The 27,826-nt window shown below is 40.7% G+C and overlaps 1 protein-coding gene across 1 annotated transcript in view; it reads left to right on the top strand.

The window, feature by feature from the left end:
• The window catches only part of LOC129367002 (xylosyltransferase 1-like), a 95,497-nt gene that overhangs the window by 53,472 nt on the left and 14,199 nt on the right, over positions 1-27,826 (top strand). Inside the window, exons 4-9 of the mRNA XM_055041182.1 lie at positions 67-269; positions 7,702-7,782; positions 9,501-9,717; positions 10,147-10,323; positions 14,770-15,035; positions 22,921-23,119. Of these exons, the coding sequence (XP_054897157.1) occupies positions 67-269; positions 7,702-7,782; positions 9,501-9,717; positions 10,147-10,323; positions 14,770-15,035; positions 22,921-23,119 (1,143 nt within the window). The remainder of the gene's footprint in view (positions 1-66; positions 270-7,701; positions 7,783-9,500; positions 9,718-10,146; positions 10,324-14,769; positions 15,036-22,920; positions 23,120-27,826) is intronic.

The raw sequence follows: 27,826 nt of genomic DNA on the forward strand, positions 1-27,826 counted from the left end.
AACACGGTCTAAAACAGGAGCCACGCGACTCCAAAACACAGTTTGTTTCCTCTCTCTCTCTTTCAGCGCTCCAACTACCTGCACAGGCAGGTGCAGGCCCTCGCTGCCCAGTATCCCAACGTGAGGGTGACGCCCTGGCGCATGGCCACCATCTGGGGGGGAGCCAGTTTGCTGACTATGTATCTGCGCAGCATGGCTGACCTGCTGGCCATGAGGGACTGGAGCTGGGATTTTTTCATCAATCTCAGCGCTGCCGACTATCCGATCAGGTAACAGAGGAACCTCACGTTACAGTAAAAGCCTGGAGGGAGATTTCTGAAATACAGATATGCAGGGCTCCATAAAGATGAGTAATCTTCCCATGCTGCTGTTCTGTGTTAGGAAACGTGGGTCAAAATTTGTAGATGTTAGTTCTTATTTTCTTAAAAGCATTTTGTCTTAAGCAGAACACATAAGAACAGCACTCAAGATGTTTTGCTGACTTCCTTCTATAGTTGATTATTATTTATATTAGTAGCAGATGCTTTAGGGTCCTACTTTCAGAGAGCTAGCCTAGCTATGCAAGAAGAGACTATATTCAGTGAGTAGGAAAAATAGAGCAGAACCGTTCAGCTTCCATTCCATTATAAAACAAGAAAATATCTTACATCTGTCAAATGACTATGAAATATGTTAAGTCAACAGAAACAGAAGTATAACTAAAGACAACATCGACTACCAAATATTTTTGTTGTTCGTTTGTGAACGCTGTCTTTCATTTTTTTTAAGAATTAGGACATAAATTCAAAAGTCTTTTAAAGCTATATTTTTGTGTTTTACTTTCATTTTGAGGTGGAAATTAAAACACAATTCTTGTTGGTTTGCTACACCTTGTGGGGTTATGACAACCACCTTTGATGATCACTGTTATAGTATTGGCTACATACCATAACAGCCTTTTTGTATGAGTCATATGACTGAGTTTACCGGATTTACAACTATCTGCAATGGCCAGGTACTGGACTAAAAGTCTATTTAAAACAAAACAAAAAACAATGTCCCAGAGAACTATTGATCAAAACCACCTTTTAACATAACAAGAACAATGTTTTTGTTATACAATACTATTCAGCAGTAAGAAATGTTGGCGTCTTTAATATAAAGACATGAGGTCAGAGTGAAGAAATTGCAGTGTAATGCAGAAAAGGATTTTCCTTAAAAGCATCCTGTCACCACAGTACTATCCCACTCTGAGTCAATGCACAAGTAATCCAATACTCTCCACTCTATGCTTCTGTCGTTAACTGTGAGCTTTAAATACAGTCAAACCTAACAGATCGATGATGTAGCACCTCTGCTTTCTTAAACACTGTTCATTCATACCCTTTTTTTTCCAAGCATCTGCCTTCTAGTTCTCATAACATTGAACAGTTTGCATGTTTAACTTACTGCGATTTAATTGCCTAAGGTCAATACCCATTGACTTTCCAGGTCTGTTGTGGACCTCGGCGTCCGAGAATCATCCCTCCAACTCAAAAACATCCCACTTAGGAAGCTGTAAAGTGTAATTAACTGCTGCAAAGTCTACACAGGCGAGACATGAAGTCATGGAAATAGCCTTTTGGAGGAGAAATTTTCATCACTGGTGTGAGTTTACAGTCCTTCGGGGACTTGAGGGTCTGCTGGGTTTTTGATGTAGCTCCACAGCAGCCAATTAAAATCCCCCTATTAAGGAGAGAGTTATCTCCTCAGCACAGCCAGATGTCCACCAGTTGAATTTAGACAAGCTGTAATGGCCACCGGGTGAAAAGCCGCGATGTCTGCAGCTGGAGCGAAGATGCTGGAGCACATGTGGATTCGGATGATGGGCTGGTTCAGTCTCATCTGTTTTGGCCTAATCAATGGCATGCTTTGCTTTTGTATCTCTGCATCAATACTGTTTGCACAAATTGTATGATGCCATCTTAGTCCTGGTCTCATCTCCTGTTTGTGCAAAGTTGTGCAGATTTGTTCTCTCTAAACGCTTGTTAAGCCGTCTGATTAAACATATTTGTGAGTGTGCTGCTTTTTTTATGTTATTATTTTCTATCATTTGCATGTGGAGGGTGTTGGTGTTAGGAAAACGGCTGACAGTGGAGGTTTTTAAGCCCCGTCTGCTGGGAAACGAAACGATTGATGGAGCGAAAGAAGGAGCAGAGAGGCAGAAATGACAGGAAAAGGAGAACGAATAGGCGGTTAGAGGAGGGGAATGAGAGGAAACTGCACGATTTGGATCCATGCAATATGAAAATATGGAAATTGCACTCTTGTATCTTTGCTTAGGAAGTGCATGTGCAGCCAAGGCATGTCTTTAACCAAGTCTGCGAAGTGCGTGTTTTTATTGAGTTGAACTTGCAGATCTTTTTTTTTTTTTTTCCCTATAAGTGCCAGGTCTGGGTTCAAGCCGAAGTGAGAGTGAGCCCAGTGCTGCTCAAGTGCCCTCAACCAACAAGCTGACACCCATTCAGCCTTTTTTTTCAGTTGACAATCCCGTCTCTTATCTTCAGGAGGGAATCTGAGAAAAAAATATTATCTCTGCGTAATAAGCAGCTTCACATTATTATTTTGTACTCACTCTCTCAAAAACATTCGCAGATATAGAGCTTCTTCGAGGACCATCAAAGCTACTATATTACAGTTCTTAACTAGACTAATATTTAGCTGAATAATTAAAGACACTAAACAAAAGAACATTGATGGATTTATAAAATGCAATTACACTGAGCTTTGATGGTTTATTTTCTCCCTGAAGACACGCTTTGTGTGTTGCTCATAATTTTGCAGCCTAGAAAGAAACAATTATGTGCTTTTTTAGCATGTTTGTTGGTGCTGTGACAGTCAAAGGCCAGTATGATAACCATGAGTAAGAATACCACAATTTCAGTGACACCACAAAAAAGTTCAACTTTACCAAATTGCTTCTATTTAAAACATGAAAAGCAGTGATTATATGTTCTGCTGAAAAAAAAGAACTTGACATTTTAAGTTCTACAGCTGTAACTGTGCCACCTATAGCAAAAACGGGTAGAAAGAAGAACTGCTAAATGCTTATTGTTGAGATAATTAAAAGATTTTGCAGCTCTTCATAAAGTAACACAAATACTACAACCTTACATTACCTCATTGTTGAATCTTTCTGGCTGCTGTGGGTTTTTTTATAAGTAGAGAGCCTGCACTGCTCCACTCAAAAAAAATGCTGCTCCTGGTTTTCTAACCAATACAAATGATGGTCGTTGCTCCTCTGGGCTTCTGTTTGAAAAATTTCCAAAGAAATAATTTTGTCTTTTTTGCAGGAGATTGAAAAGTGTAGAGGCCTTTTACAGGCCTGCAACCAATAGCAACACGTGGGGGAGGGGCAATTTTGTATTCAAACAGACTAACTATATTTGGGTAAATGTAAGACTTTGCAGAATGCAGCATGCTTTGAATCTTTTTTATGAGAGTATGAATGAATTGTAGGACATTTAGGCGTCCGTACACGCGATTTGTTAAATTAACCTGCAAAGAAATATAGAATTTTGCAGCAGGTAAATTTGTAGCAAACAATGAAAAGAAAACTCGACCTCCTGAGCCGTCATCCACCCAATGAATTCACCTCATAAAATTGAGCTGTCCAGCTCGAGCTGCCGCTTCCTACAAATACAATCATTTTTGTCCCTAAACGTTGCCGCCCGGTGTGAATGCCGTGCGTTGTTGCAGTCTGGAATGTGGGGGGCTCCCCTCGGCCCTGGACTGTCTGACTGTTATTGTTGTTATCAGTGGGACTGGAGACAAGCATTATTTCCCCGCTAATTCCCTGATAATGTCTGCTCTGCCGCATGGATGGCTCTCAAAGGCAATCCCAGAGTCGCTCGTAGAGAGGCTGCTGCGTGTCCACCGGGGAGAGATAGCATGCATGTTTGCATTGGTGTGAGTCCGGTCGGGGTGGAGGATGAGTCACACGCCCTCTTTCCCAGCTTTTATCTCTGCCGGCTCCTTTAAAAGAAAGAAAGAAAGAAAAAAACTCATAGACTTTACCACAGCTTTTTTTTTTTTTTTTTTTAAGTCAGCTTTGTGGGGTAATGATTGACTCATTGCCATCACAGGGTATTCATGTGGGGTAATAAAATTGCAGAGCTGTGGTCCTGTGGATGCCATTGCTGATTTGGAAAATAAACGTGACTCACTCTATCAAAGTGAGGTGATTGCACATCCTGTTGGAAAAACAGCGACGAGTGGAGGAACCTGTTCCCCATCGTTACAATTCTCCTCACAGCAGATACAGTCACGTTTTGTCACCTCTGTTTTGTTCGGATTTGATGTCCCGCTTCTGCAAGAAGTAGTAAAATTATGAAAAGCCTTAAAACAAAAAGGACACCTAGCATCAGTAGACAGAGTCACTTGTCTCTGACTTAAACTAAGTGGTTTGTTAGAGTAGATATTATGGAGAAAGTTCCCACGCTCTGAATGCAGAAAGCGTAGGGTACAATCCGAGACTTTCTGTGACAAGAAGTAAAGTCGTATCTCTCAGTTGTGTGTTGCCACAATTAATGTAGGGGACACTAAGCATGCAGCAGAAGCTACTCTTTGGATGTGGATACAAAACATCTGACAGGTAATGAAGGAAGTTTTGACACCGGAAAGCCCAGGAAACTCAACTCAGTTGTGCAAGAAGCATCAGACCATTTCACAGTCTGATTTATATTTTTTCTGCTTTGAAAATGCACTTTTAAAATAGACCACATTCCCTGAACTGCATCATGTAATTAAGACAGCTGGGTAAATGTAAAAATGTCCTGGTGTCACAAGGACCTAGTCAAAGTCCAGACCGAAAAGTTGAGAAGCTGTAGCAAGTCTTAAAAAAATTATCGTAACAGAAAAATATCTCTGGTATAGACAAACCTCAAAAGATTTAGAGTAAAAGATTGTTATTAAAACTACTGAAAATTATTCACTAAAGCTGAGTGAATCTTTTTAGGCATTCACTCAGAACTCCATATTTTTATTTGTAAAAGGTTTAGAAAATCCGAGTATCCCTTCCTCTCTATTTCCTGCTTTTGCCCATCTTTGTGATGGGCTGTGGGGAAAAAACTACAATCCTGGTAAATACCTCACAGTTTCTAAGTACTTAACATTTGAAAAGTTAAGCACTATAAAGACCTGTACAAGGCTTTCTGAGGTACGAGTGTGACTCTGTGTGTGAACAGCACTGTGAGACGCGGCGGCCACAGGGCTGACAGTTAGCAAACTGCACCCAGTGGACAGGGTGACCACTCAGGTGGCAAATCTGGAGCTTGACATGAATTCCCCTGCTTCTTTCTGTGTGTGTGTGTGTGTGTGTGTGTGTGTGTGTGTGTGTGTGTGTGTGTGTGTGTGTGTGTGTGTGTGTGTGTGTGTGTGTGTGTGTGTGTGTGTGTGTGTGTGTGTGTGTCTGCCCTCCTGCCTGAAGGCATTGTGTGTCTGTGCGCAAGGACTGTACACTGCACTGGCAGTGTGCATACCAGCAGATAGACAGCGTGTGTAGGAGTTGTTGGGGGGGATGGCGACGGAGACAGAGGTCTGTGCAGCACATCATCCGTTAGGCTTTATGGCTCAAGACCTCCTAAGATAAACCCCCAGGCTGTGAAATTGCTCCTTCAGGGGAAAATGACATTAATATGCACTTGTCTCTCCCCCCACTGATCCTTGAGCCTCACTGCTCTTTTTTTCAGAAAGACAATCCCAGCCGTCGTGAAAGGCTCTGGCGCAGATGAGATGTTGGAGCCATTGACTGGGGCAGAGCCTGCAGAGCAAAGCTTTTAGCCTGTCTGGCCCATGTGTTGGTGGTAGCAGACCCCTCTACAGCTTCAGAGCAGCGTGGATTCATTGATCGAAATAGCGGATAGCGACACGGTCTTTTGTATAACCCTAAGTAGCTGTTAACAGTTTGAAGGAAGTGGAGGAGTAGCAAAGGCAGCATCTTTAATTGATTGGTATGTGTGACTCGAAGTCCTTCAGTGATCCTCTTTAAAACTTCAAATATTCCAGTGTGAAATGTCAAATCTCCCCTTTGTGCTGAGGAATGTGTTTGCGCTGTTCCTGCCAGTCGAGTGCTCTGCTTGATGTATGTGCAGTTTGGAATTTAAAAAGCTGTTGTTGTCGACATAAGGGGGAATATTTCTGTGCTCACTTAAGACAGGAGATTTATAAGTTTGGTTTTGTGGCATTACAAACACTCACAGAAGCCAGCTGTAACTCCAAATGAGTTTATATTGCTGTAATGTGGAGGGTTGTAAACTTTAATGTGAAAAGGAAGCTGGGAATGGATTTAAAGTTAGAAAGGAAACATTGCTTCTTTGTTTAACTGTGCCGACACTCGAGTATTAGGAGCGTGTGGCTGGTCAGTTCTCCTGTAGCAGCAACATTGCGCAGAGCCAGAGCACGCCAGATTTGAATTTTAAAAGGATTTCCGTCCTTAGTCATTATTTTTAATGAATTTATCCCTCAGAAAACACATCCGATCTGCCTGACACCGGCTTAAGACGAATTTATGAACGACGGCAGCACATATATCATCTCTTTCTCCCTGTTTTAAAGCAGCAATAAGAGCTTAAACACAAGGACCCATGAAGGACCCCATCACTCACATTTCCAAGATGCTATGAAACAGAAGTAGCAGGGAATGTTTTTTGATCATTTTTTTTCCCTCTGTGATTTTTGAGGAATTTTGAAAATCAGGGTTTTCGCTCCCTTCCCTCACCTGGATAACTTAATCTGTGAACCTTTTCCCTGATAAATGATTACTGTAATTGCTTTTGTGTTTTTGCCCAGATTCAAACAGTTATACAGCTGAAAACTGGATGCAGAAAGTATTTTTTTGTGGATTTTCATTAACTGACTCAAAATTATACATACAGGCTCGGGCATGTGTATGGAGGTATCTTGTCGTAAGTTGTCTCACTGTGTTTGTCAGTAATATATCTCATGTTTTAGATGCATCTCAGCTCCAGCACATCTGATTCATTTGGTCACGTTGTGTCCTTAGCATTGTGTCAGTCAGTCATTTATTAAAGCTAGCTATTTGACAGCAGGGAAACACCAGTGCCAGTTTACCAATCTTTAGATTGCAATACACGTTTTCCTCAATAAATCACTGTTAATATGATTCTGCCTTCCTCAGGCACACACTTTCGTCCTACCAATCCACAAACCATAACGCTCTTGTTTAGAGCTTTGAGGGAGTGAATATATTATTAAAGGCCAAAGATTTATGGCTCTGTACCGCTGATAAATGTTTGTAAACTTCTCATTTATTTTTAGCCATCAGCATTGTTTTCTCTCTTTGGTGCAGTGGACGTTCCAGCACTTACAGAGTCGACTTAAAACCCGAATGAGTTCAAAACTCGGGCAAACGGGCCTGAGCCAAAGTCACGGCCGGCGCGCGTCTCACAAAGCATCTTGAGTTCTCAGTCTCAACTCTCCGTTTGTTACACTCTGTTCTCCCTGTGTTGTTCTCAGGCGTTTGCTAATTACAAACGCAGCATAATTTATATATTTTTTAAGGCACCTTTTACAACCAGGCTGTAACAGATGAACCCATTTGCGTAACTGTCCTCCAAAAAGTCATTAAACCTATAATTTGTGCTGGAGAATCAATTTCCCTCCACTATACAGCGCTCGCCATATGTTCCCAGTCAAGAGTAAGTCATTCTCGTTTTATTTCAGGAACAATAACCAGCTGGTGGCGTTCCTGTCCAAGTACAGAGACCTGAATTTCATTAAGTCCCACGGCCGGGACAATGCAAGGTAAGATGTACATTTTGAATCTTCCTTTTTAACCTCACTTCTAGCAGCCCTCTCCTTCCTTCTGCCTCTTTTCTCCTCTCACACCCACACTTGCAGCTCATGTGCCAGCACAACGTGGACAGTGAATCATAACACAATTAGCTCCCATCTGTGGGCTCCATTAATTAACCTTCTTGGTGAGGCGAGGTTGCTGCCAGAGCGCCGCTCGGCGCTGACGCCGCCCCGCTCTCTGCCCGGTCGCGCCCTCGTGGCCGGCCACTCATCGCTCAGCACCGTGGGCAGAAAGGCCCAAAGCAGAGAGAACAAATGCCCTGCAAGCACGCATGAGTCAGTGTGACTCAGCGGTACCTTTTTGTGGGCGCTGTGTCTGATCACGTGATTCTCTCTGACAGAAGAGCTTCTTGTTTATTAAAATACGCGCACCACTGATTACATCGAACATCTCAACGATTGCATTAATCGCTTCTAACCTCTTTACTACAAAGATTAATGTCTGAGCGTGTGGCACCAGTTGAACACATCAACATTCAGATGGCAGAGGGAGCAGTCTGACCTGCCTGACCTAAATTTGACTCCCAGCATCCAACACTTGATCTGTTCGCAGGAGTAACACCACCTGCTGTGTCTGTAGGCTGTCACTGTTACTGCAGCCGGTGTAGTGAAATATTTAGTGAGAAGTCGTAGATGCCCAGTTTTGCTCACATTTCTTGTATCTTTACAGAGAGGAGTGTCTCCAAAATAAATGGGGAATAAGGTTTCATATCGGGTTTGGAACGAGGACAGAAATGTTGTCTCAAAGGTGTATCCTGTAGTAAAGATAATTGTTAGGGATTTGAGAATGAAATAGCAGTTCTTGGTGCTCAATTCTGATCTTTTTTAAATTTTTTTTAAATTATACTACTAATTAAACACGACCAAGATGAGATTTCTGTGCAAACGGTTTACCTCCCCAAAGTGACCCACATGCACAGACGAAGAACACTGATGTCATTCAACAAGCATCGTTTACAGAAGTCATAATGGATGGAGGAGTTCATCGATCGATTTCGAAGTTTAGAGCCAACAAAATCATAACAGCATGAAGAAAGAAGAAATCATAACTACTAGCGATGGCTGTTTGTGGAACATTGACTGCAACTTCTGTAGAGAAATCGGTTTGGATGTGTAGTCAGACCCAGCAGTGGTCTGATTGTGATGCGATGCGCTTCAGTGACGCACTTCTTTTATAAGTTCACAATCATTATTTTCAGACATTGTTTACATCCCGACTTACCACATGTGGCTTCGTCTGGTGACACGTCTCACATCGATAACATAAAAGTCAGATGAAATGCGGTATGACAGTTAAGACAACGGACTCTTTGAAAACAATCGGATACATATCTGAATCAGTAGCACACATTGAAGTGGCAGAGATTGGATTTTTTGAAGGGAGAAAAGATTGGTCTCTTCAGACAGTGTTGAAAAAGCTGGATATAGGTCACATTTTGGGGAAAACCGCAGATTTGGTTCGCATTTGCCTTCTGTGTGAACGGAGCCTGAAGAGGCGCTGTTTATGATTGGTAGCCATCACATTTTTCTTAAAAATGTGGCACGATTTTATGGGAATAAAATCTTAAGACACATCTTTGGACTTTTTCTCCTATCTTTATGTCATGAAAGAAGCTTTTGTCCAGTAGTCAGCTGTGTGACCAGACCGCCCTGCTCGTCTCTGTTAGGTTCATCCGGAAGCAGGGTCTGGATCGTCTCTTCTATGAGTGTGACACTCACATGTGGAGGCTGGGCGACCGAAAAATCCCAGAAGGCATCTCTGTGGACGGCGGCTCTGACTGGTTCCTCCTCAACCGCATGTTTGTGGAATATGTGATCAACTCCAAGGACGATCTGGTCACCAACATGAAGCGATTCTACGCGTACACGCTGCTGCCTGCTGAGGTAACACGGGCCAGCACACAAACACAGACAAGGTCATATCTTTTGTTTTTGTTTTTTTTAACTCTCTAACTTGCAAACCCTGCTTTGTATTTGCACTGCATCATTTAACAAATAACAGTCACACTGTTCCCCTTTTGTTAATGTGAGATGACTCAAAGGCGGACACTGAGTCTGAGAGAGAGGGGAAAACTTAAGATCCTAACTGAGCAGCCATTAACTCAGGTTGGGGGGAAACAACATAAACCTCTGCAGGGAAATTGAATGTTTATCAAGAGCTGCAGTAAATCTATTTTTTTTCTGCTCCCAATCTTATTTCCTCTTGCCAAGTGGATTATGTGGAAAAACAACAGGCACACAGTTTTCTAATTTTCCATCTCCTTTATTTTTCCCTCCTTATCTCGCCGCCTATTTTTGCTCCTCATTTCCCAGTCGTTCTTCCACACTGTGCTGGAGAACAGCGCCCACTGCGAGAGCATGGTGGACAACAACCTGCGCATCACCAACTGGAACCGTAAACTGGGCTGCAAGTGTCAGTACAAGCACATCGTAGACTGGTGTGGATGCTCGCCCAATGACTTCAAGCCTTCGGACTTCCACCGCTTCCAGGTAAACGCAACACGCCAGCTGTTCTGATGGATCAACAGGAACGACTGAAGTTAAAATTCAGAATTAATGGTGTCACATAATTTTTTTTTCTTCTTCCTGATAATATCAGTTTTGTAGGGTTATTATTAGTTCAAAAAACATTCAAAAACAGTGTAAAGAAACAGTGTGCACCAACTTCTGTTTTTTTTTTTCTGCAGATATATGAAACAAATTTTGACATCAGGCAAACTTGGTTGAACTTAACCTGAATGAACAGCATTTACAGCAGGTCTCACTTACCTTAGTTGAGGACAGTGTTTATAACTGAGCAACGGGGAACAAATTAGGCAACAAAGAACTCCATAGGAGAGTTTCAAGGCGAAAAACAACACCTGATCAAAAATAACGCAAAATCGCACATTGTCATGATCCCCAACAGGTCATTAAATAAATAATAATTGCTTTCTATATTTACTCAGGCTTTGTTTCTCTAACCAAACTATGTCTTAATGATCTGAAACGCTCAAGTGTAACAAACAAGCAATAACATAAGTAATCTAATTGGAAAAAACTTCACAACAATGTAACTAAAACGATTTATTTTATCTTAATGCTGATGTAGAACAAAAGGATTCCACCATCTCTTTTGCTCTTCTCTTAAACTACAAATGTTTAGAAAGGTTATTTTGGTAAAACAAAAGGTTGCATAAATAATCACCAACATATAAATCAAACATACTCCTGAGGGACGGTTTTAAAAACTAAAATCAACATAAATAAATGCCTCCCTTTAATGCATGAGTGCACCATTTAGTAGAAAATCAACAGCAGTCAATCGTAATAAAACGAACCAGTCCTCTCACGCTCGGCGTCCCACAGCATTCACTGTCAATATGTGCAAAATCACATCTCCATTAGGATGACCCTGATAGAGGAGAGAAAAGCAGCAGCGGCTGTAATTAGGTCCTGTTTGCCTTTGGTATTGAGAGAGAGCGCGGGGATTTGGCCAGCTTATCACAAATAAAGTAACTTTGTTTCACTATTTGACTTTCAGGCGGCTCTTAAAACAGAAAAGGACAAAGTAACCATAAACAGTCTGCCCCAGCTTAGCTTCGTTTTCACTCATATCCTTCGTGTGGTGAGTCACTTCATGTGCAGCGCTCTCCAAACTCCAGCCGTCACACTGACCTCCACTCTCCCTTTGCCAAACCCGGTTGTCTCGCTTCTGTCTCTGGCAGATCGGTGCCAAAACGTTGCCCTGAGCTCGCTGGCGCTGCTGCAGGGTCCGCTTGGCATTCAGCATGGTGTCAGTGAGGTCTGACCCTGGAAACAAAGCAGCCCTGTGAGAGGACGAACTGATCCTCTCATAAATTATTTTAGTAATGATGTTAGTTTATACATGAACTGCATTCGCAGCCTTGCAAGCTGAACCAAAGTGGAGAACGACGGAATAAAACGATGGAATGAAAGAAAACACATGTAATTGAGCAATGCTAACAAGATATGTCTTTTAAACAGTCTTATATCGAATAAGTAACAATTTAGACAGAAAAAAGTCTCAAATAGAGTAAATTTAAAATGAATTATCTTGGGGAACTTGAGAGAGTTTGAGACCTTTTTGTTATTATTGATGGTTTTTATCCTGTTATTTCTGGGGAAAATGACACAGACAGTGGAAATCCAAATTCAGTTTTTCAGAAAATATAAATATTGCATAAAACTTTCCCAAAAAAATTTTTTCACAGAAATGTTTTGTTGTCCTCATGGACACACAGATTTATGGAAAAGCTGATTTCACTTCCAATCAAGAATACCTGCTTTAATGACCATAGTGACTGATTGGCCAGCAAACTGTCCTGATTTAAACCTCGGAGAGAAATTATGAACTATTGTTTAGAGGAAGACGAGAAGCTCCAGATCCGAAAACACAGACGAACTAAAAGCTGCTTTTAAAGCTCTCTGGGCTTTCTGAACACCTCAGCAGAACAACAGACTGATTGCCTCCACAGCATGATGCCTTCTGTAGTAATTCATGCAAAATGAGTCTCAACCAAGTGTTGAGTGCACATAATGTACACAGACGTACTTTGAAGCAGTATGTTCATGTGTTAAAAACGATTCCAATGTAGATATCACATTTACGGGAAACAGAAAATTTCTACCTCACGCTTTTCTTCTACTCGACTTGCCGCTAATATACTGGAGAAACAATCAGCTTCTTTGGCAACGGTCTTTTATTGACTCACCCTGGTTGTGAAGGGTGTCAAGGAATGATGGACAACTGTCAAGTCAATTTTCTCAAGATTGTATAAGCCAAAAAGATGCCAAAATATTGCATTTTTCCATTGTGATTTTTTTATTATTGTTATTGTTTTTTTTGTTTTTTTTTTATAAATTGAGGTTTGTTTTTTATTTGCAGTAACCCACAATCAGAAGGATGAGCAGAAACAAACACTTGAACTGTGTCTTTAATTTTTATAATACATGAATTTGAACTGAACCGTTAAAATAAAGAACTTTTCATGGTATTCTAATTCACTAAGATGTACTTTAGCCTGTTTAAGAATAAACAAATCAGTTCTTTCACAGAATGTGAGCCCTCACTCTGGAAGCATATCTATGTTTAATTTAACACCTCCGACTTTTCGTACATCATCCCACACTTACTGCTACATGAGAAAAAAAATAACTGAATTCCAAGAAAATGAGCAACTGCCTCATTACGTCTCCTCTTTTATCGGTTCAGGGTTTTTTTTTCTTCTTTGCAGGTAACACCAATGTGTTTGGTACTGCAAGATAAATAGTTTGAAGTCTGGGATTAACATTAGATGTCTTTGTGTCCAAGCCAAGCCGTGGAGGAGGCAAATTTCATGATGCGTCAGCAACCACAGAATAACCACAGCTTGGTCAAAGATGTGGATGAATCGGAGGCAGAGACCAGACTGAGACAGATAAAATGGGGGCATGTCAGTAGGAAGTTTCTGTTGAATCATACTTTCCAACTCTGCCCAAATTTAAACACAGATAGCTGGGAAATAAGAGGGTTTTTTTTCTTTCCTACCCATTTTAAATGACAATTAATCCTGAAAGTTTTTTTAAATTATTAACTACGACATCAGGCAGTGATGTTGTGATTGACTTGCTGTTTTTCTGATGAACTTCAAGTCAGTTCACTATTGTATTGTGATATTATGACTGTATAAAAAAAGGTTTTTATTGACATGTTTGGAGGATTTCATGGAAGAAGTCTGACCCACTTTGAAAACTCAACGAAAAGAAACTCAAAAGATCTGCAACTCTCTCAGTGAATGATATAACAGAACGTATCTGCAGCATTTTTAGGGAATCTTTTGCAACATATTTTGTTTTGTTTGTTGGCCTGGATGCATATTCTTCTGCCTTGAATCATGCCCACCCTGCCGTAAAACGAGAAGGTTTTTCTTCTGTTTACGACTCATAAAGTTAGTTTGAATGTTTACTTTTTCAATCTCATAGATTTTGAAATTTCAATTATTCAGTTAAACTCTTATCAGGGTGTAGAGGTTGTAAAACAAATAACTTCAGCTATTTTTAAAATAGCAACTGGGTGGTGAAGGTTTAACTGTATGTGGATATTGTCTCCAGGCTCTGATACATTCGTACACTGTCCCTAATATCTGAGTAAATACTGTATACCTTTGACAAACTACAATGCATTAGTGCCACAGGCAGGCAGTGAAACTGACCCTCAGTATGATAATACCACTACCATGTGTGGCATTTACTATAGAGCTCTTAGGTTTTGAAATATCCTCTATATTTCAGTTTAGGTTCGACTGATGGGACAAAAATCCAAAACACAGATTAAAACTGGCTTTAGAAAATGCAAACCAGTCTTATACTAAACCTCTGTAAGTAAATATTGAAAGAAATGGATTCAATCATTGACCAAAGCAAAACAAACCAGTTTGTGTTTGTGGGATAAGGGATAATATAAATTATTGATTTAAAGTTTATATATATTTTCTTACTTTTTCATTTTTTTAATATCTATATATTTTGTGTGAACATTAAACACCCCAAAGCGTTTTCATTTTTTTTTGTCTCCACACTGACACATTACCATTGGGGGGCCTTTAACACAAATGCATTTGCAGATTGAAAAGTGAGACCAAATAGAGGGCAATTTTGATTTAATACAGATTCTAATTCATTCACAAATCTCTAAGAAGACGATTTCCCCGTTTTCGGTCTGCTGCGTCGAGCCGCCCCCCTACTCAACCTCTTATCAGCATTTTTTTTTCTCTCTCTCTGCCCACCTATCACTTCCACACATATCTCACACATCACATTTCGTTCCCCTCGCATCCTGGCACACCACCGTTTAATAATCTTCTCTCTCTTTTTTTTCTTTCTCCCTTCTCTTTATCTCCTCTGTCCCTACCTCGCTCCTCTGCTCGCCTCCCGCCTCGCTCTGCGGTTCTGCAGCAAACGGTGCGGCCCACCTTCTTTGCCAGGAAGTTTGAGGCCAGCGTGAACCAGGAGATAGTGAACCAGCTGGATGCCTACCTGTTTGGACCGTTTCCTCAGGGGACGCTGGGACTGAACTCCTATTGGGAGAATGTTTACGACGAGCCAGATGGCGTCGCCAGCCTGTCGGACACGCTGCTCACGTATTACCACTCCTTCACGCGGATGGGCCTGGTGAGGGCTGCGGCCTCGCTTCAGGGGAACCCAGACGATCACAGCTGCAGGTTGGTTTTCATAAAAATGTGCGCGCTCGAGAGGGTAAACACAAGCCCGTACATTCACCGGTACGCACGCATGCAGCTCTTCAGCATTTATTTCACTACAGCCACTCTTGTAATTGCTGCTATTATCACACACCTGCAGCTTGAGTTTGTCCAGGTCGTTGTCTTCTCAGAAACCAGATGCACCTTTATTAGCTTTGGAAACCACATTGCGCAGCACATAAATGGCCTGCCGTGTTTCTCCTGGTGCATCGCCACATAAGATCACATATCATGGAAATCGAATCACAATGGATAGCTTCAATAGGCAACTGGGAGGGCTGGCTAAAGCCTTTCATTTTGTAACACAATATGACACCATCAATTTATCTCTGCGATAATGAGGCTATGTAGGTCATACCGCAGAAAGCCAGCCTGGTCTATTATTAGTAGGAATGAATGAATTTCAGAGTGCTGTTAACACACTGTATGCAATTGAAATGAAAAGAACAAAAGGCTGAATGTCGATTTGATTTTAGTTTGGTTTTCCTTCTTCAAAAAAACTTTTCCAAACAGAGGCTAATTGAGATGCACTAATCTCGTTTTGGGAAAGTTTTTACCTCCCGATAACAATTTTAGGTAAGTGAGTTTTTTTTTTTTTTTTTTTTTGTTTATTGAGAAAAACAGTTATAACATTGTGTGTGAAGCAGGGTTTTACCATAACAGAGCATACATGCAGTTCTTATGTCAGCAGTTAGCCAGGTTAGCTTTCCGTGTGTATTCTTGAATTATTGTAGATCCTTACATGAATCTGAATACTTTCACAAGGCTGCCAACATTTACAAATGCAACACATTTCATGAATGACAGAGATTTAAAACTCAAAAGAATAAAACAGAGCAACTTTGCTGTTCACTGAGACTTCCTTCTACCTCTGGGAAGTTCTGCTCTCTCTAATAGCCTCAACGAACTGCAGAGCTGTGTGGACTTGTCATAGAAAAGCTTTTTTTCTTTAATTTATGAAACACCTCTTACATCTCTGTGTGTAATTCATCGTTACTTCACCTTATTCCATCCATCCATTGTCTTCCGGGTCGTGGGGGTAGCAGCTTCAGAAGGGAGGCCCAGACTTTCCTCTCCCCAGCCACTTGTTCCAGTTCCTCCGGGGGAATCCCAAGGCGTTCCCAGGTCACCTGAGAAACATAGTCCCTCCAGCCTCTACTGGGTCTTCCTCCCTTCCTCACCAGGGAGGCGACCAGGAGGCATCCTGACCAGATGCCCGAGCCTCCTCACCTGGCTCCTCTCGATGTGGAAGAGCAGCGGCTCTAGTCTGAGTCCCTCCCGGATGACCGAGCTTCTCATCCTATATCTAAGGGCTCTCCCAGCCACTCTACAGAGGAAACCCATTTCAACCGCTTGTATCCACAACCTCGTTCTTTCGGTCATGACCCAAAGCTCATGACCCAAAGCTCATGACCGTAGATGAGGGTGGGAACATAGATCGACCGGTAAATCGAGAGCTTCGCTTTTTGGCTCAGCTCTCTCTTCACCACGACGGACCAGTGCAGCGCCCCCTTCACTGCAGACGCTGCTCAAATCCGCCTGTCGATCTCTCGCTCCCTTCTTCCCTCATTCGTGAACAAGATCCCGAGATACTTAACCCCCTGCACCCCCCGACCCGGAGAAGGCACTCTGCCCTCTTCCAGCTCAAGACCATGCTCTCGGATTTGGAGGCACTGATCTTCATCCACCTTATTGATGCTGAAAATTGCTAACCTTGAGTCTTCCTCCTTCAGGAACAACGTCCGCATTGACAAGTGACGTATCAATTGGATGTGGTTCCAGTTGCTACAGAAGTCATTAGAAAAAGATGCAATCTTCTATGTTTGTAAACAACTGGTCAGCGGTCAGTGATGCTCAATCTAAGTATTGTACAAAGCATATTCATCACACCCGGTGGGTCTGTGGTTGTACATCCTTCTTATGCTCTGGCTGGACAAGCCTGGTCATGATCTTTGTTCTGCTTGACATCACTTCCTGTCAGAGGGGTCTCGTTCCTCACCGCTGTTGTTCAGTTCTTGCACATGGTGAGGGATTTTTTAAAAATCCAGTTTTGAAGCAAAGTGCTGTTTTTCTTCAACTGAAACTGGCATTTTCAAATTTCTTTAATCGGATTGCTTGAAATTGCATTTTAATTGGTGAGATTCTGACTTTGTGCTGTTTGTCTGAAGGTGAATATTGCAGTTCTGCCTGAAATAAATTGAAGGGTGGCAATCAAATCTTGTTTCCATTCAAAGTATACATTTGGTGCAATTTAATTAGACAGTTGTGACTAACTGTTATGACTGATTAAGCTGACTGTAATGTCATCAACATTAAGACTCTTAGTGAAGACCTACTTTTTGTTTAATTATAATAGTTTTTTTTATCACTTTACCTTTATTTAACAAAAATAACTCAATTTTTTTCTGTCCTTCCTGCTGTAAAACTCTGTAGGAATGCTTGCCTGTCATTTCATACATCCGTCGCGGTCGGCTTCACTCATTGGCTGGTTCTGTGCAAACAACAGATGATAAACTAATGGTTTGGATCCTCCTCACAGGAGCATAAAGCATGACCACTTGAAACAGACACATTTTTGGCTGAGAAATCTACTTAATGGACTCTATGAAGATAGACAGGTGGTCTGTCTGCAGTAGCAGTTCGAAAGCAAAGGCTCCAAGTCGAGGCATTTTCAGATAGTGCCATAAAAGAACCCAGACTTCTTCACATTTGTTACAAAAGTGAAATAAAATGCACCTACAGCTTAATTTCTTGTTCTGTTTTTACTCAGAAATGAAAAAAAGAAGAAAACTCAATTGCTTAGATCAGTTAATTCATCATTTGTCCACAGTAGAGCTCATATAAAGCAGTCATTAGTGGCAGCACTAGATGTGAGACGATGCAAATGAACTGAATTGAGTTGAACTGCTTTTGTTGGTTGTCTTCCAAATCATGCTTTGGGAAAGTTTCAGACCCACTTAAGTGAACTGAGGGTCTGACTTGTTTAGTGAATCTAGGTGGCATTGCAGAAGCAATCACCTCTCTGTGTGATTTCCTCCTCCTATGCAGAAAATAAAGCAGCAGCAAACCCCTCTATCACCCACGGTCCGGGTGATAGAGGGGTTACCTGGAACATTCTTTAAAATGTTCCAGGTAAAAGCAAGAGATGAAAGGAAGACCGATTTCATGGTTTCCAGACGTCAAATCCCCCAAAAAGGGAATCTGCCAGCTGTATTTTATTTATTTCTTTTTTTTTATTCAGGCATTGGATCTTTTCTATAGAACAGCGTTTCCCAACCTTGGTCCTCAAGACACATTACCCTGCATGTTTTAGATGTTTCTCTGTTTTAACACACCTGATTCAGATGATTGCAGTTCAGTAAACCCCTGTTAATCAGACGTCAATTGAAATTAGGTGTGCTGATGCAGGAAAACATCTAAAACATGCGAGGCAGTGTGTCTTGAGGACCAGTGTACCTAAAAATAAATGTATGGTTTTTAATAGAAGCTGTTCCAATTAGCCTTTCTATTATCTGGTTCAAGCAACTGAATTAATTCATTTGGAGTCGTGACCCAATACTTTTTGGCAACGTTGTGGTTTTTTTTTTTTTTTTAATTGAAGCAATGGGGACAATTATAAGTGGTTAAAATTATGTGTGTATTTGAGATAAAGTTGAAGTATGCAGGTATGACTAATCTACCCTGAACTCTTACCCCCGGGAAAAAGATGCTGTCATAATTTTGCAACAATAAACATATATTTTCATGTTTTATTTACTGATTTTTTTCAGTTACAACTTCCTGCTACATTTTGCATTTTACAGTGAGTTCAATTCTTTTCATTTATTCAGGGGTTTTTTGGGTATTTTTTTTTTGCTTTGTAGCAAAAAACCATGACTCCTTTATATTGCTGTATCATAAATACTAAAAGACCAGAGTCAGAAAACATAACCCAGACACAGCAATACAAAGATGGTGCTGAAGCTATAAAAATTGATCAATGCATAAGCAAAAACACAACGTCACAGAGAGCCAAAATAAATGGACAAAGGTCTTACAGACACAAACTAATCAGAAAGCGGGTTAAAAATACAAAACTGAACTAAAATGTATGAACAGGTGTTGTTAAAAAATATGCCACCATGCAGTAAACGCAGTCCAGATCCAGAGCTAAATAAAGTCATGGAGTTGAATCTAATCGGTTTTTCTCAGGTTTATGTTTATGTTCTAGGCTTTACGGCCATTACAGCAATTTTGTTGATTTACAGCAGAGAGCCTGCAGACTCTGAGGAAAAACATCAGAGGGTGAAAGGAGCAAGAATGACTCTCTGCAAAAGGAGAAAGTTAAATGAGAAAATACATAGCAGTGTCTTTAGTGACGGGACTTTCACAGATTCATTCATCGTGTTTGAGCCTTTAATCCTGTTTGTCTGTTTTGCTCAGGGACAGTGTGAGTGTTTACATCAGCAAATTATACTCCTAATAAGTGAAACTACTGACAAAAATACCAAATTGTAGAATCCTGGCACAATCCCGGAAGTTAGTTGGAGGAAGGGGAAGAATATATTATATTCTAATGTGAGACATAATTTGAATGCTGCTCTTAGTTCTCAATGCATCTTATACTGTATTCAGTATTTGAACTATTAAAAATAGTAATTATAAAAAATGTTTAGAGGGGTTGTCAAGGATTTGCAGGTTGTAGATATTTGCGTTTAGCGAATGAAGTGTATTGAAATGTTTTTCATCTAAATAGACTCTAACCCGTACAAATTTCATGTCTAATTTATGTGTTAACAACAGTAAAGGAAACATGTTGGAATGAGAGCTACTTTAGCATATATTTGATAAAAGTTCATGCAAGGTTCACGTGAGAAAATAGACTAGGAGAAATCGCATTTAAAGGAACCACAAGACATTTATTACATAATGATGTTAGTAATGGGCTCAGAAACTAATGAACTCACCTGCCAACATTTCTTAACTTTTGTAAATCTAAATAAAACTTTGGTCAAACACTATGGCCTTCTTCAAGTAAGGGCTGTTTTAAATCTTCAGATTTTGATCTACAAATATTACATAGCAGGCAGCAGTTACTTAGTTAGAAAAGCCTTTTAAAGACATCTCTCAACAAGATCGACAAATGCTACAATTCACATACATCTTGTTTTCCTTCAACAGAAAAATGTCCTTGGAAAGTTTGCATTTCTTTGGATCTTCACTTTTTTTGCCCGTAGTTTCATACTTCTGCTGCGGTGTGACAAAATGATTCTCTCAGGTCTTTTTCTTAGAAATAAACATTTAGATGTGGCTCCCTCAAAAACACAATTCTTTATTCATTGCATTCCCTTCTTTGCATTAAAAGCTTTTCCTAATTTGATAATCTCGCATAGATTTTATTGAAACAGTTTGGAAGAAGCACACAAAAGCTTTAAGAGCAATTAGATAAATAAAATAGAGACAAATAAAAATCGCACTTGTACGTATCTGGCCTCTCTCTGGTTTGTCGGCATAATGACTGAATGTGTAATTAGTCCGGTGAAACGATGCAAAGCCCCGAGCCTTGAGCTGTCGTCTTTATATTATATTGGTCTGAAATTTTACCGATGAAGCCAAGTAATTCAATCGATCAGGGTTTACCTTGAAGCGTGTCACAGCACAAAAAAACCCCAAAAATGATTACTTAGGACTTTGTTCATAGGAGCTGCCTGTTGTGCTAAGTTTGCTCTCATGTGGCAGAGGTGTTTGTCGCAAAGCGTACATTGAGACTAACAGATGGGTGGTTTGGCTTTGGCATAAGACTGTGGTGAAAGAGAGTAGAAGAACAAGGAGAGCGATTTGGCTCTTTTAACAGCTTGCTGTGACTTTCTTGGAGAGGCAGAGCAGTAAAAGCCTGAATGGAGCTTCTGTGCAGGTTGCGGTCCGGCCTCCTTCGCTCAGCCTCTCGTATCGGCTTTTTGGAAAGGCAGGTCAGAGAGACCTGAGAGCTGAGGTAAAGCGAGGTGAAAGACGGCGCCGAGAGCTGTAAAGGGGGGAAATAAAGGAAAGGAGAAAGACGAAAACGAAGCAGGAGATTGGGGGGAGTGTGCAATGCAATCCTTGGGGGTGTAAGTATTTGCTGTTCTGCTTGTCAGGGTAGCGTTTGCCAGCTCTGGTTGACTCTTGGTGCTTTAGCTGAATACTGATGAGGCTGCCTGCTGCACCGGGGAGCTGGGGGGAACACTGTGTGTTTGTGTTAAGGTGTGTTTGTGTGTACACAAGAAAAACGTGGAATAAGGAGTTTGGGATACTCAGAGATTAGAAATCTGGGTGAGAAGTAGTGAGAACATGAGCAGTCAGCAGCTGTTGAGCATCCCCCAACATCGCCCACTCTCAATGCTTTTATGTTTTTCCAGAAGTTGCTGCGGCTGTCTGGCCTCAGGGCAGCCCTCTGCCACATATGAAGCCACGCACAAATAAACACTCTAATCACAGGGCGAGATCTTCATTCTGCTTCAGATAACTGGATGACCCAGTTCAACTCCGTGCTGCCAGCTTACATTGTTCTTTGTTCCTTTCTTCACATCAGTACTCACACACCCTCTTAACAATGGATATGTTATTTGCCATTATTCTCTTTGAGGTTTAAGGTGCACTATGATACCAAAGGTATTGAGACACTTGCTTTTACACACACTTTGATTTGAACTGCATCCCATTTGTAATGCATAGGCCGTAACACGAAGCAGTAGGCCACATCCTTGGAATTATTAGCGCTTCAGCCACTTCGAGAAGGATTTTCACAAGGTTTAGGACTGTGTTTCGCATTTGAGAGGTCAGATGAGGGCGACCCATCACCGCTGTGTATGTGCTACCTCAACCTCTAGTGCATTTTGGCTAGCATAATTATTTTTATTCTTGTATCTAAAGGAGAAAAGCATAAGTTCTAATGATATATGTATAAATATCTTTGACGCTGCTTTCAAATGATTTTCCGTACGCATGGAAAATTAGGTGAGTATTATAAACACACTTAACTATGACTTTGTATTTTTGTGATCTTTTGATGTAAGCACTTTGAAATACCGTTTTGCTGAAAGATGCTATGCAAATAAAATTTGGTTGATTGACATGATAAATACATATAAATCATATGAACTGTCAAATATATATAAAGTAGTCAGTAAACTGCACTGGGTTCTATTGTTTTTATTTTCCTTTTTATTAGGCCTAATCTTAGCAGCAAATCTAAAAATAGACAGTAAATGTAGGTATGCCTTCTTGTTTGGGTATGTCATACTGACATTTTCAAAAGTTACATCCATCTTTTCACTCTTTACAAAAATGCCCCACCTTTTTTTTTATGGTGCGCTGAATTTCTTTTTTGAATTGCTGATCATGTTTCTGATCCTTATCTAAGATGAACCTGTACTTACAGAAGTAAAGAGAATACCTGGGTTAGATGAGTTAAGGGGCAGTTTTGTTATAATAGTGTCCTTCATAATAGTGTTCAGTGTTCAGGCCCAGATGATAAAACGTATAAACTCCAGTCACATAAGTGTGGGCTTAACAGCCCACAAGCAGCACTTCCCTGGAATAATCTGTATTGTCGACATGTCTTTGACAGATTACATCTCTGTTAAAGGTCACTGAATTAATGTCCACCGTGTCACACAATTACAGAGCACATTGACTCCCCACTAACCTTTACAGCAAGTACACATTTGCATCCGGCCACATTAGCATGTGCAAGGCAGACTCCCTCTAGACATTACCTAAATAAATCCTGAAAATCTTCCTCTCTCCCTCTTTACAGTCCCATCTGTGAAAAGCTGCTCCATTGTCTGAGGTTTTTCTGATGGATTTATCCCTTTTTTTATTGTGCCAGGTATTTCCCAATGGGCCACCCTGTGTCAGTGCATCTCTACTTCCACCTAGACCAGTTCCAGGGCTACCTGGTCAAGCATCATGCCACCAACCTGGCAACAAGCAAGCTGGAGATCATGGAGACCTGGGTGGCACCAAAAAAGAACTTCGAGCTGACCGCGCTTCCAGGCAGCACATTCAACCGGCTTCAGTTTGCCGAGGTGAGTCTTGTGTATTTTTAGTTTTATTTTATTTTTTTTAAATCAACAACATATTTTGGCAAGAAAACAAACAAACAAACAAACCAAAAAAAACATAAAGCCATCAGAGTATTTATGAGAGTCTCAGTGGCTTAGAAATGTCCTTGTAACGCTCGCAGGACAAACTGCATACGACTGGCTTTGCTTCTCATGTGTTTTACAACGGTTTTAAATCAGAGCAAGGTTGGTTGCTATTGAGACCTTTCGGCCTTCTTCACGTCATCAAACGGGGAATTTTCTGATTCTGCATTCAGGCCAAAACATACCCCAGAACAAACCTATAATTACACAATATTTGCAGTTTATTGCTATAGTGACATTTTATTCATTTCTTCATCGCACATAGTTACAGCAGCACATCTTCACACAATTAAACACTTGCCTGCGATGGCCTTGTAAAATGCAAGTTGATTGAATGCACCCGAGTCTACGGGGATGAGTGCCTCACGTGTCGCTCGTTTGTTGCCTCCTAATATAATGAATCCTCACCTTCACACTGGGATGCTTCCCCTGATTGTCTTGTTATGTTAATCTTTGTTTCTGTTTAGGATACAGTCACTCAGCTGTGATGCGACAGCCAGTGTAGTCTAGAAAGAAATTAACCGAGCAAATATAAATTGACCTTTTTCTCCCGCCGTTATCCTGCTTTGCGAGGTGCAGAAATGTCAACAAATCTGTCAGTGAGTTTGTTTGCTTTGTTTCGAGCCTCCAGCCAGCACACTCACACACACCTGGACTCACCTTCAACTTGTTCAGCTTTGGGAACCGACTCAGAAGGAATCAGGGAGAGACGCGTTCTGTGTGTCTGGCCTACGAAGCCCTGAGTGACAGGGAAGCAATGTGAGCGGTGGCTTTTATCTGAATGCTAAGCTTTGGAAAGCATTCGTCGTCTGGTGCAGCGCCTTGACTGTCCTTCAGTTTGTCCGTCTGTCAGTCAAATCCAGCAGCAAGAGCTTAAATGAGACAGCTCGACTCTGCTGCAGAGGGTCGCTGCTTTTTGTCAACTGAGCAGATATGAACCATATTACTCAGGTTTTACAACTGTAGTTTCCGAGATAAACCACACGGCTGGCTGAACAACGTGTTCCCTGTCCTTTAGATATGTACAAAGCCAGACAAGTTTCTTTCTTTCTCCCGTCTCTGCCTCCCGGGCGATTGCATGGCTCTTTTTGCACCTTTAATATAGAGGCACTCGAAGTCAACACAGTTAAAATTAGTATTTCATTTTTGCACGGATTTGACATTGAGAGGTTTATTACTTTGCTGCATAAATCTGGCCAGTTTTATCCTTGCTCATAGCACATTGTTCCAAATTTATACAGATATACATGCAGTACCCTTCGCATTTATGGGCACCCCTGGAAAGATGTATTAAAGGCCTTAAAATTTGTTTGCTCTTTGTTTTAGTAGCAAAAGCTCTAGCTTAAGTACATGCATTTGGTGCAGGAAAAAATATTTGAATTATGTTTCACAGAGCCAATAGCACAGAGCTTATTGAAGGGGTCCTATAAAATGAATGTACCTAATTTTGGAAATGGTTACAGGAACATAGATACTCATCTAGATCTGCACAAATCTACAATGAGAAGAATTTAAAGAAAAGTTTTAAAATAACCATCAAGGCTTTTTTCCCCCTTTTTTTTTTTGTCACCACACAGTTTTTGAGGATATAGTAAAGAAGATTTAAAAATAAATAAATAAAAATATCTCCAAAGCTCAATGTTGGAGAACCACTGCAAAGCGTGTGATCCTGGGGTCACCAACTCTACACAAGAGGGATACCACCAAAAAACCCATCTGTCCAATCATCACAAAAGCTTTGGGGAGATCAGTCTAAGAGGAAATAAATACTCTAATTAGGACAGGAATATAAACAAAGGATGAGCAATCAATTAGCTTTTTTATTAACAGATCATTTTTATTATATATCTATCATAAGATATATATATATATATATATATATATATATATATATATATATATATATATATATATATATATAGTTTAGATTGCTGCTTTGAACAGGATTTAATAGGTAAAGTAGCAACCAGGTGTCGCTTCCAACTCTCTTCCTTTCAAGCTTACATAAAACTTTGAGTGATTGTTTAACTTATCATCAGAAGGTTACAGCACATCTATAAATGCCAGTTTTTTTCAGGTGTGGGTTTTAAGCATAATGGAGTGTGATAAATACCGTCCAAAGTTGTAAATGACCAAACTGTTTTTGCCAATGACCTGGAAAAAGGGTTACAAAACCGTTTCTAAACCATTTGAAATCCATCACTCTGCACTAAAATAGATTATTCTCCTGTGGAAAATGCAAATCTTTGCAGGTGTGTGTGCCGCCTAGCAAGCCTGCAGGCTCGTTTCAAAGCCAGGGGGCCTGGACATCAATACTGTCAGAGTCAAATGCGAGGTCCACTGTCTCACAGCTGAATCACAACCAAATTGGGCCCTCAGTAGGACAGTGGTCTCAAACATAGCAGCAAACAAATTTTATGATATGAAAAAGAATCATATTAAGAATCATATAACACTTTGGCCCAGTCAAAGTCTTGTCCTGGTTGTACTGCTGGAGTCGAAACTGAAGAAAGCCATGCAGGAATGTTCACTGGGCTCAAACCCAGACCATCCAACAAATAGCTCTGGCCTCATCTTTCCCAAGACTCGGGTCAGGATTGAGTCGGGTCATAAATTTGAACTTTAATAGTCAACAGAAAACAACACTTGGCATCTAGGCATGCATTGCTAAACTTTGTTCCTGAGATGTACTTAGTTTTTCACTTACATGTCTATTCATTTTGACTTAATGTTTGTCAACTAAATGAGGACAGTTTGAAATGTATACTTTGTAAGCTCAAGGTGAGGTCTAAAAAACTTTCAAGTCATTAGTCACTTTTTACTTTGTCCATTTACCGTTCTTTTTTTAACAATCAAAAGCTACAGGGGCTTGCTTAAGATTGATTCAACTGTAAACCAAAGTCTGTTTTGTTGCCAAAAGTTCTTCCTCAGAGTTGGACACATGTTCTCATCATCCATCTCGTCACATCCATCTTTGCCCCGTGTATTTCTTAGCATTCATCAATCTTTCCCTGCGGGTTAAAGAGAGCCCCGTGGGAATCTGTCGGTGCTGCTCCTGGTATCCCTCTCTTATAAAAGTCTGAAGTTTGCTCACCTGTGTTTCATTTTCCTCCTCTAAAAAGTGTCACTAATGAGCCTCCAGGGGTGCTCATGCCCTGTGGTTTCAAACAGAGCCAGATGTAGAGCGAGACTATCCATGCCCCTGATTGATCAAACTGACCTGCCTTATTTAATGGCGGTGTCAGACTATTGGCGCCGGCAAGCTGGCGATGTGGAGGGAACGTTTGTATAAAGGCGGTATGTTCAGCAAAGTAATAAAAGTGAAATATAAAAAGTTGCTAAATCAGGAGTTTCTCCTTCCAACTTTCTTCCTTTCAAGCTTACATGAAACTTTGAGTGATTAGAGTGAGATCTATTAAAGAATAGGGATCCAAAAGTAATGACAAAGCTGCCAGTTCAGTAATCGTTCCCCAAAAAAGCCAATCATCCATCAGAGAAATAAGGCTCTGCTTTGCTGAGAGGTCATGCGATTTAATTGGGTATTGGTCTTAAGCCAAAGCCTAATGAGTAGACACACAGCCAGCGACGGGCTAAATGTGGAGGTCATTGTACGCTGTAGGCTGAAGCTGAAAAGGGCCAGAAGGTAATCTCTCTTTGGCCTGCTTTGGAAGAAGTTAATAGTTAATTTCGCATCAAACTTCCAGCTATTGTAATAAGAGAATGCTGTGAACGTTGTTTGACTACATACTGTTGGCCGAAATTTGCATTAAACATGTTAAAATGTTTAACATGTTAGATGCATGTACCCATGAACAAGACCTTCCAAACTATTTGAACTTCATTCTGTATTAAGAAAAGTTACACTCAGCTTCAGATCACTGCAGACAATTGGAGGTCAAAAAATAAAAAGAATTGGTTTAAGCCCTTCAAGTTAACACTTTTTGACTCCACTTCAGCTGCGTCACATGTCTAGAAACTGATACTTTGGTGCCAGTTCTTCTTCTTTTCCACTATTTCCAAATTGGGTTTAGGTGTGGCTTTTCACATATAAATACGCTTTAAACCAGTCCATTTAGTTCTGGCTCTATGGATCGTGTTCTGTTAGGAAGAGAAACTCTGCCGAAATATCAAAACTTTTGAAGCCTTTAACTATTTCTCCTATTTTGGAGTTTTGAAGTTTGCTCACCATCTTCCTGTAAACTTTGACCAGCGCCCCCACAGCATGATGCTGCTACCGCCATGTTTTGCCATGGTATTAGTTTAGGGTTGTGTCCTTTGTTAGTTTTCTATTAAGGTTTTTGTAAGCCACATAACTGAAGCTTACGGCGCCCCCTAGAGGACACAGAAGTTTTTTTTTTTTCTTTTGCGTTCCCTCACAGAACTTTTGCGATGCTTATGGTATTATGTTAAATTTAGAGATATCAGGAAAAACAGGGTTGAATACAAATGTACACAACACACTTTTCATATCCAACTCAATCATTTGCATTGAAGCCTTTTTCTCCAGGAAAGTGCTGCCCAAAGTAAACAGCAGCATGTTTACGATACTTTCTTCTTCTTCTCAAGGAATGGATTTGGCTTTTGGTT

Source organism: Poeciliopsis prolifica, unplaced genomic scaffold (assembly GCF_027474105.1).
Source record: "Poeciliopsis prolifica strain line A6 unplaced genomic scaffold, Auburn_PproV2 SCAFFOLD016, whole genome shotgun sequence".
Lineage (NCBI taxonomy): Eukaryota > Metazoa > Chordata > Actinopteri > Cyprinodontiformes > Poeciliidae > Poeciliopsis > Poeciliopsis prolifica.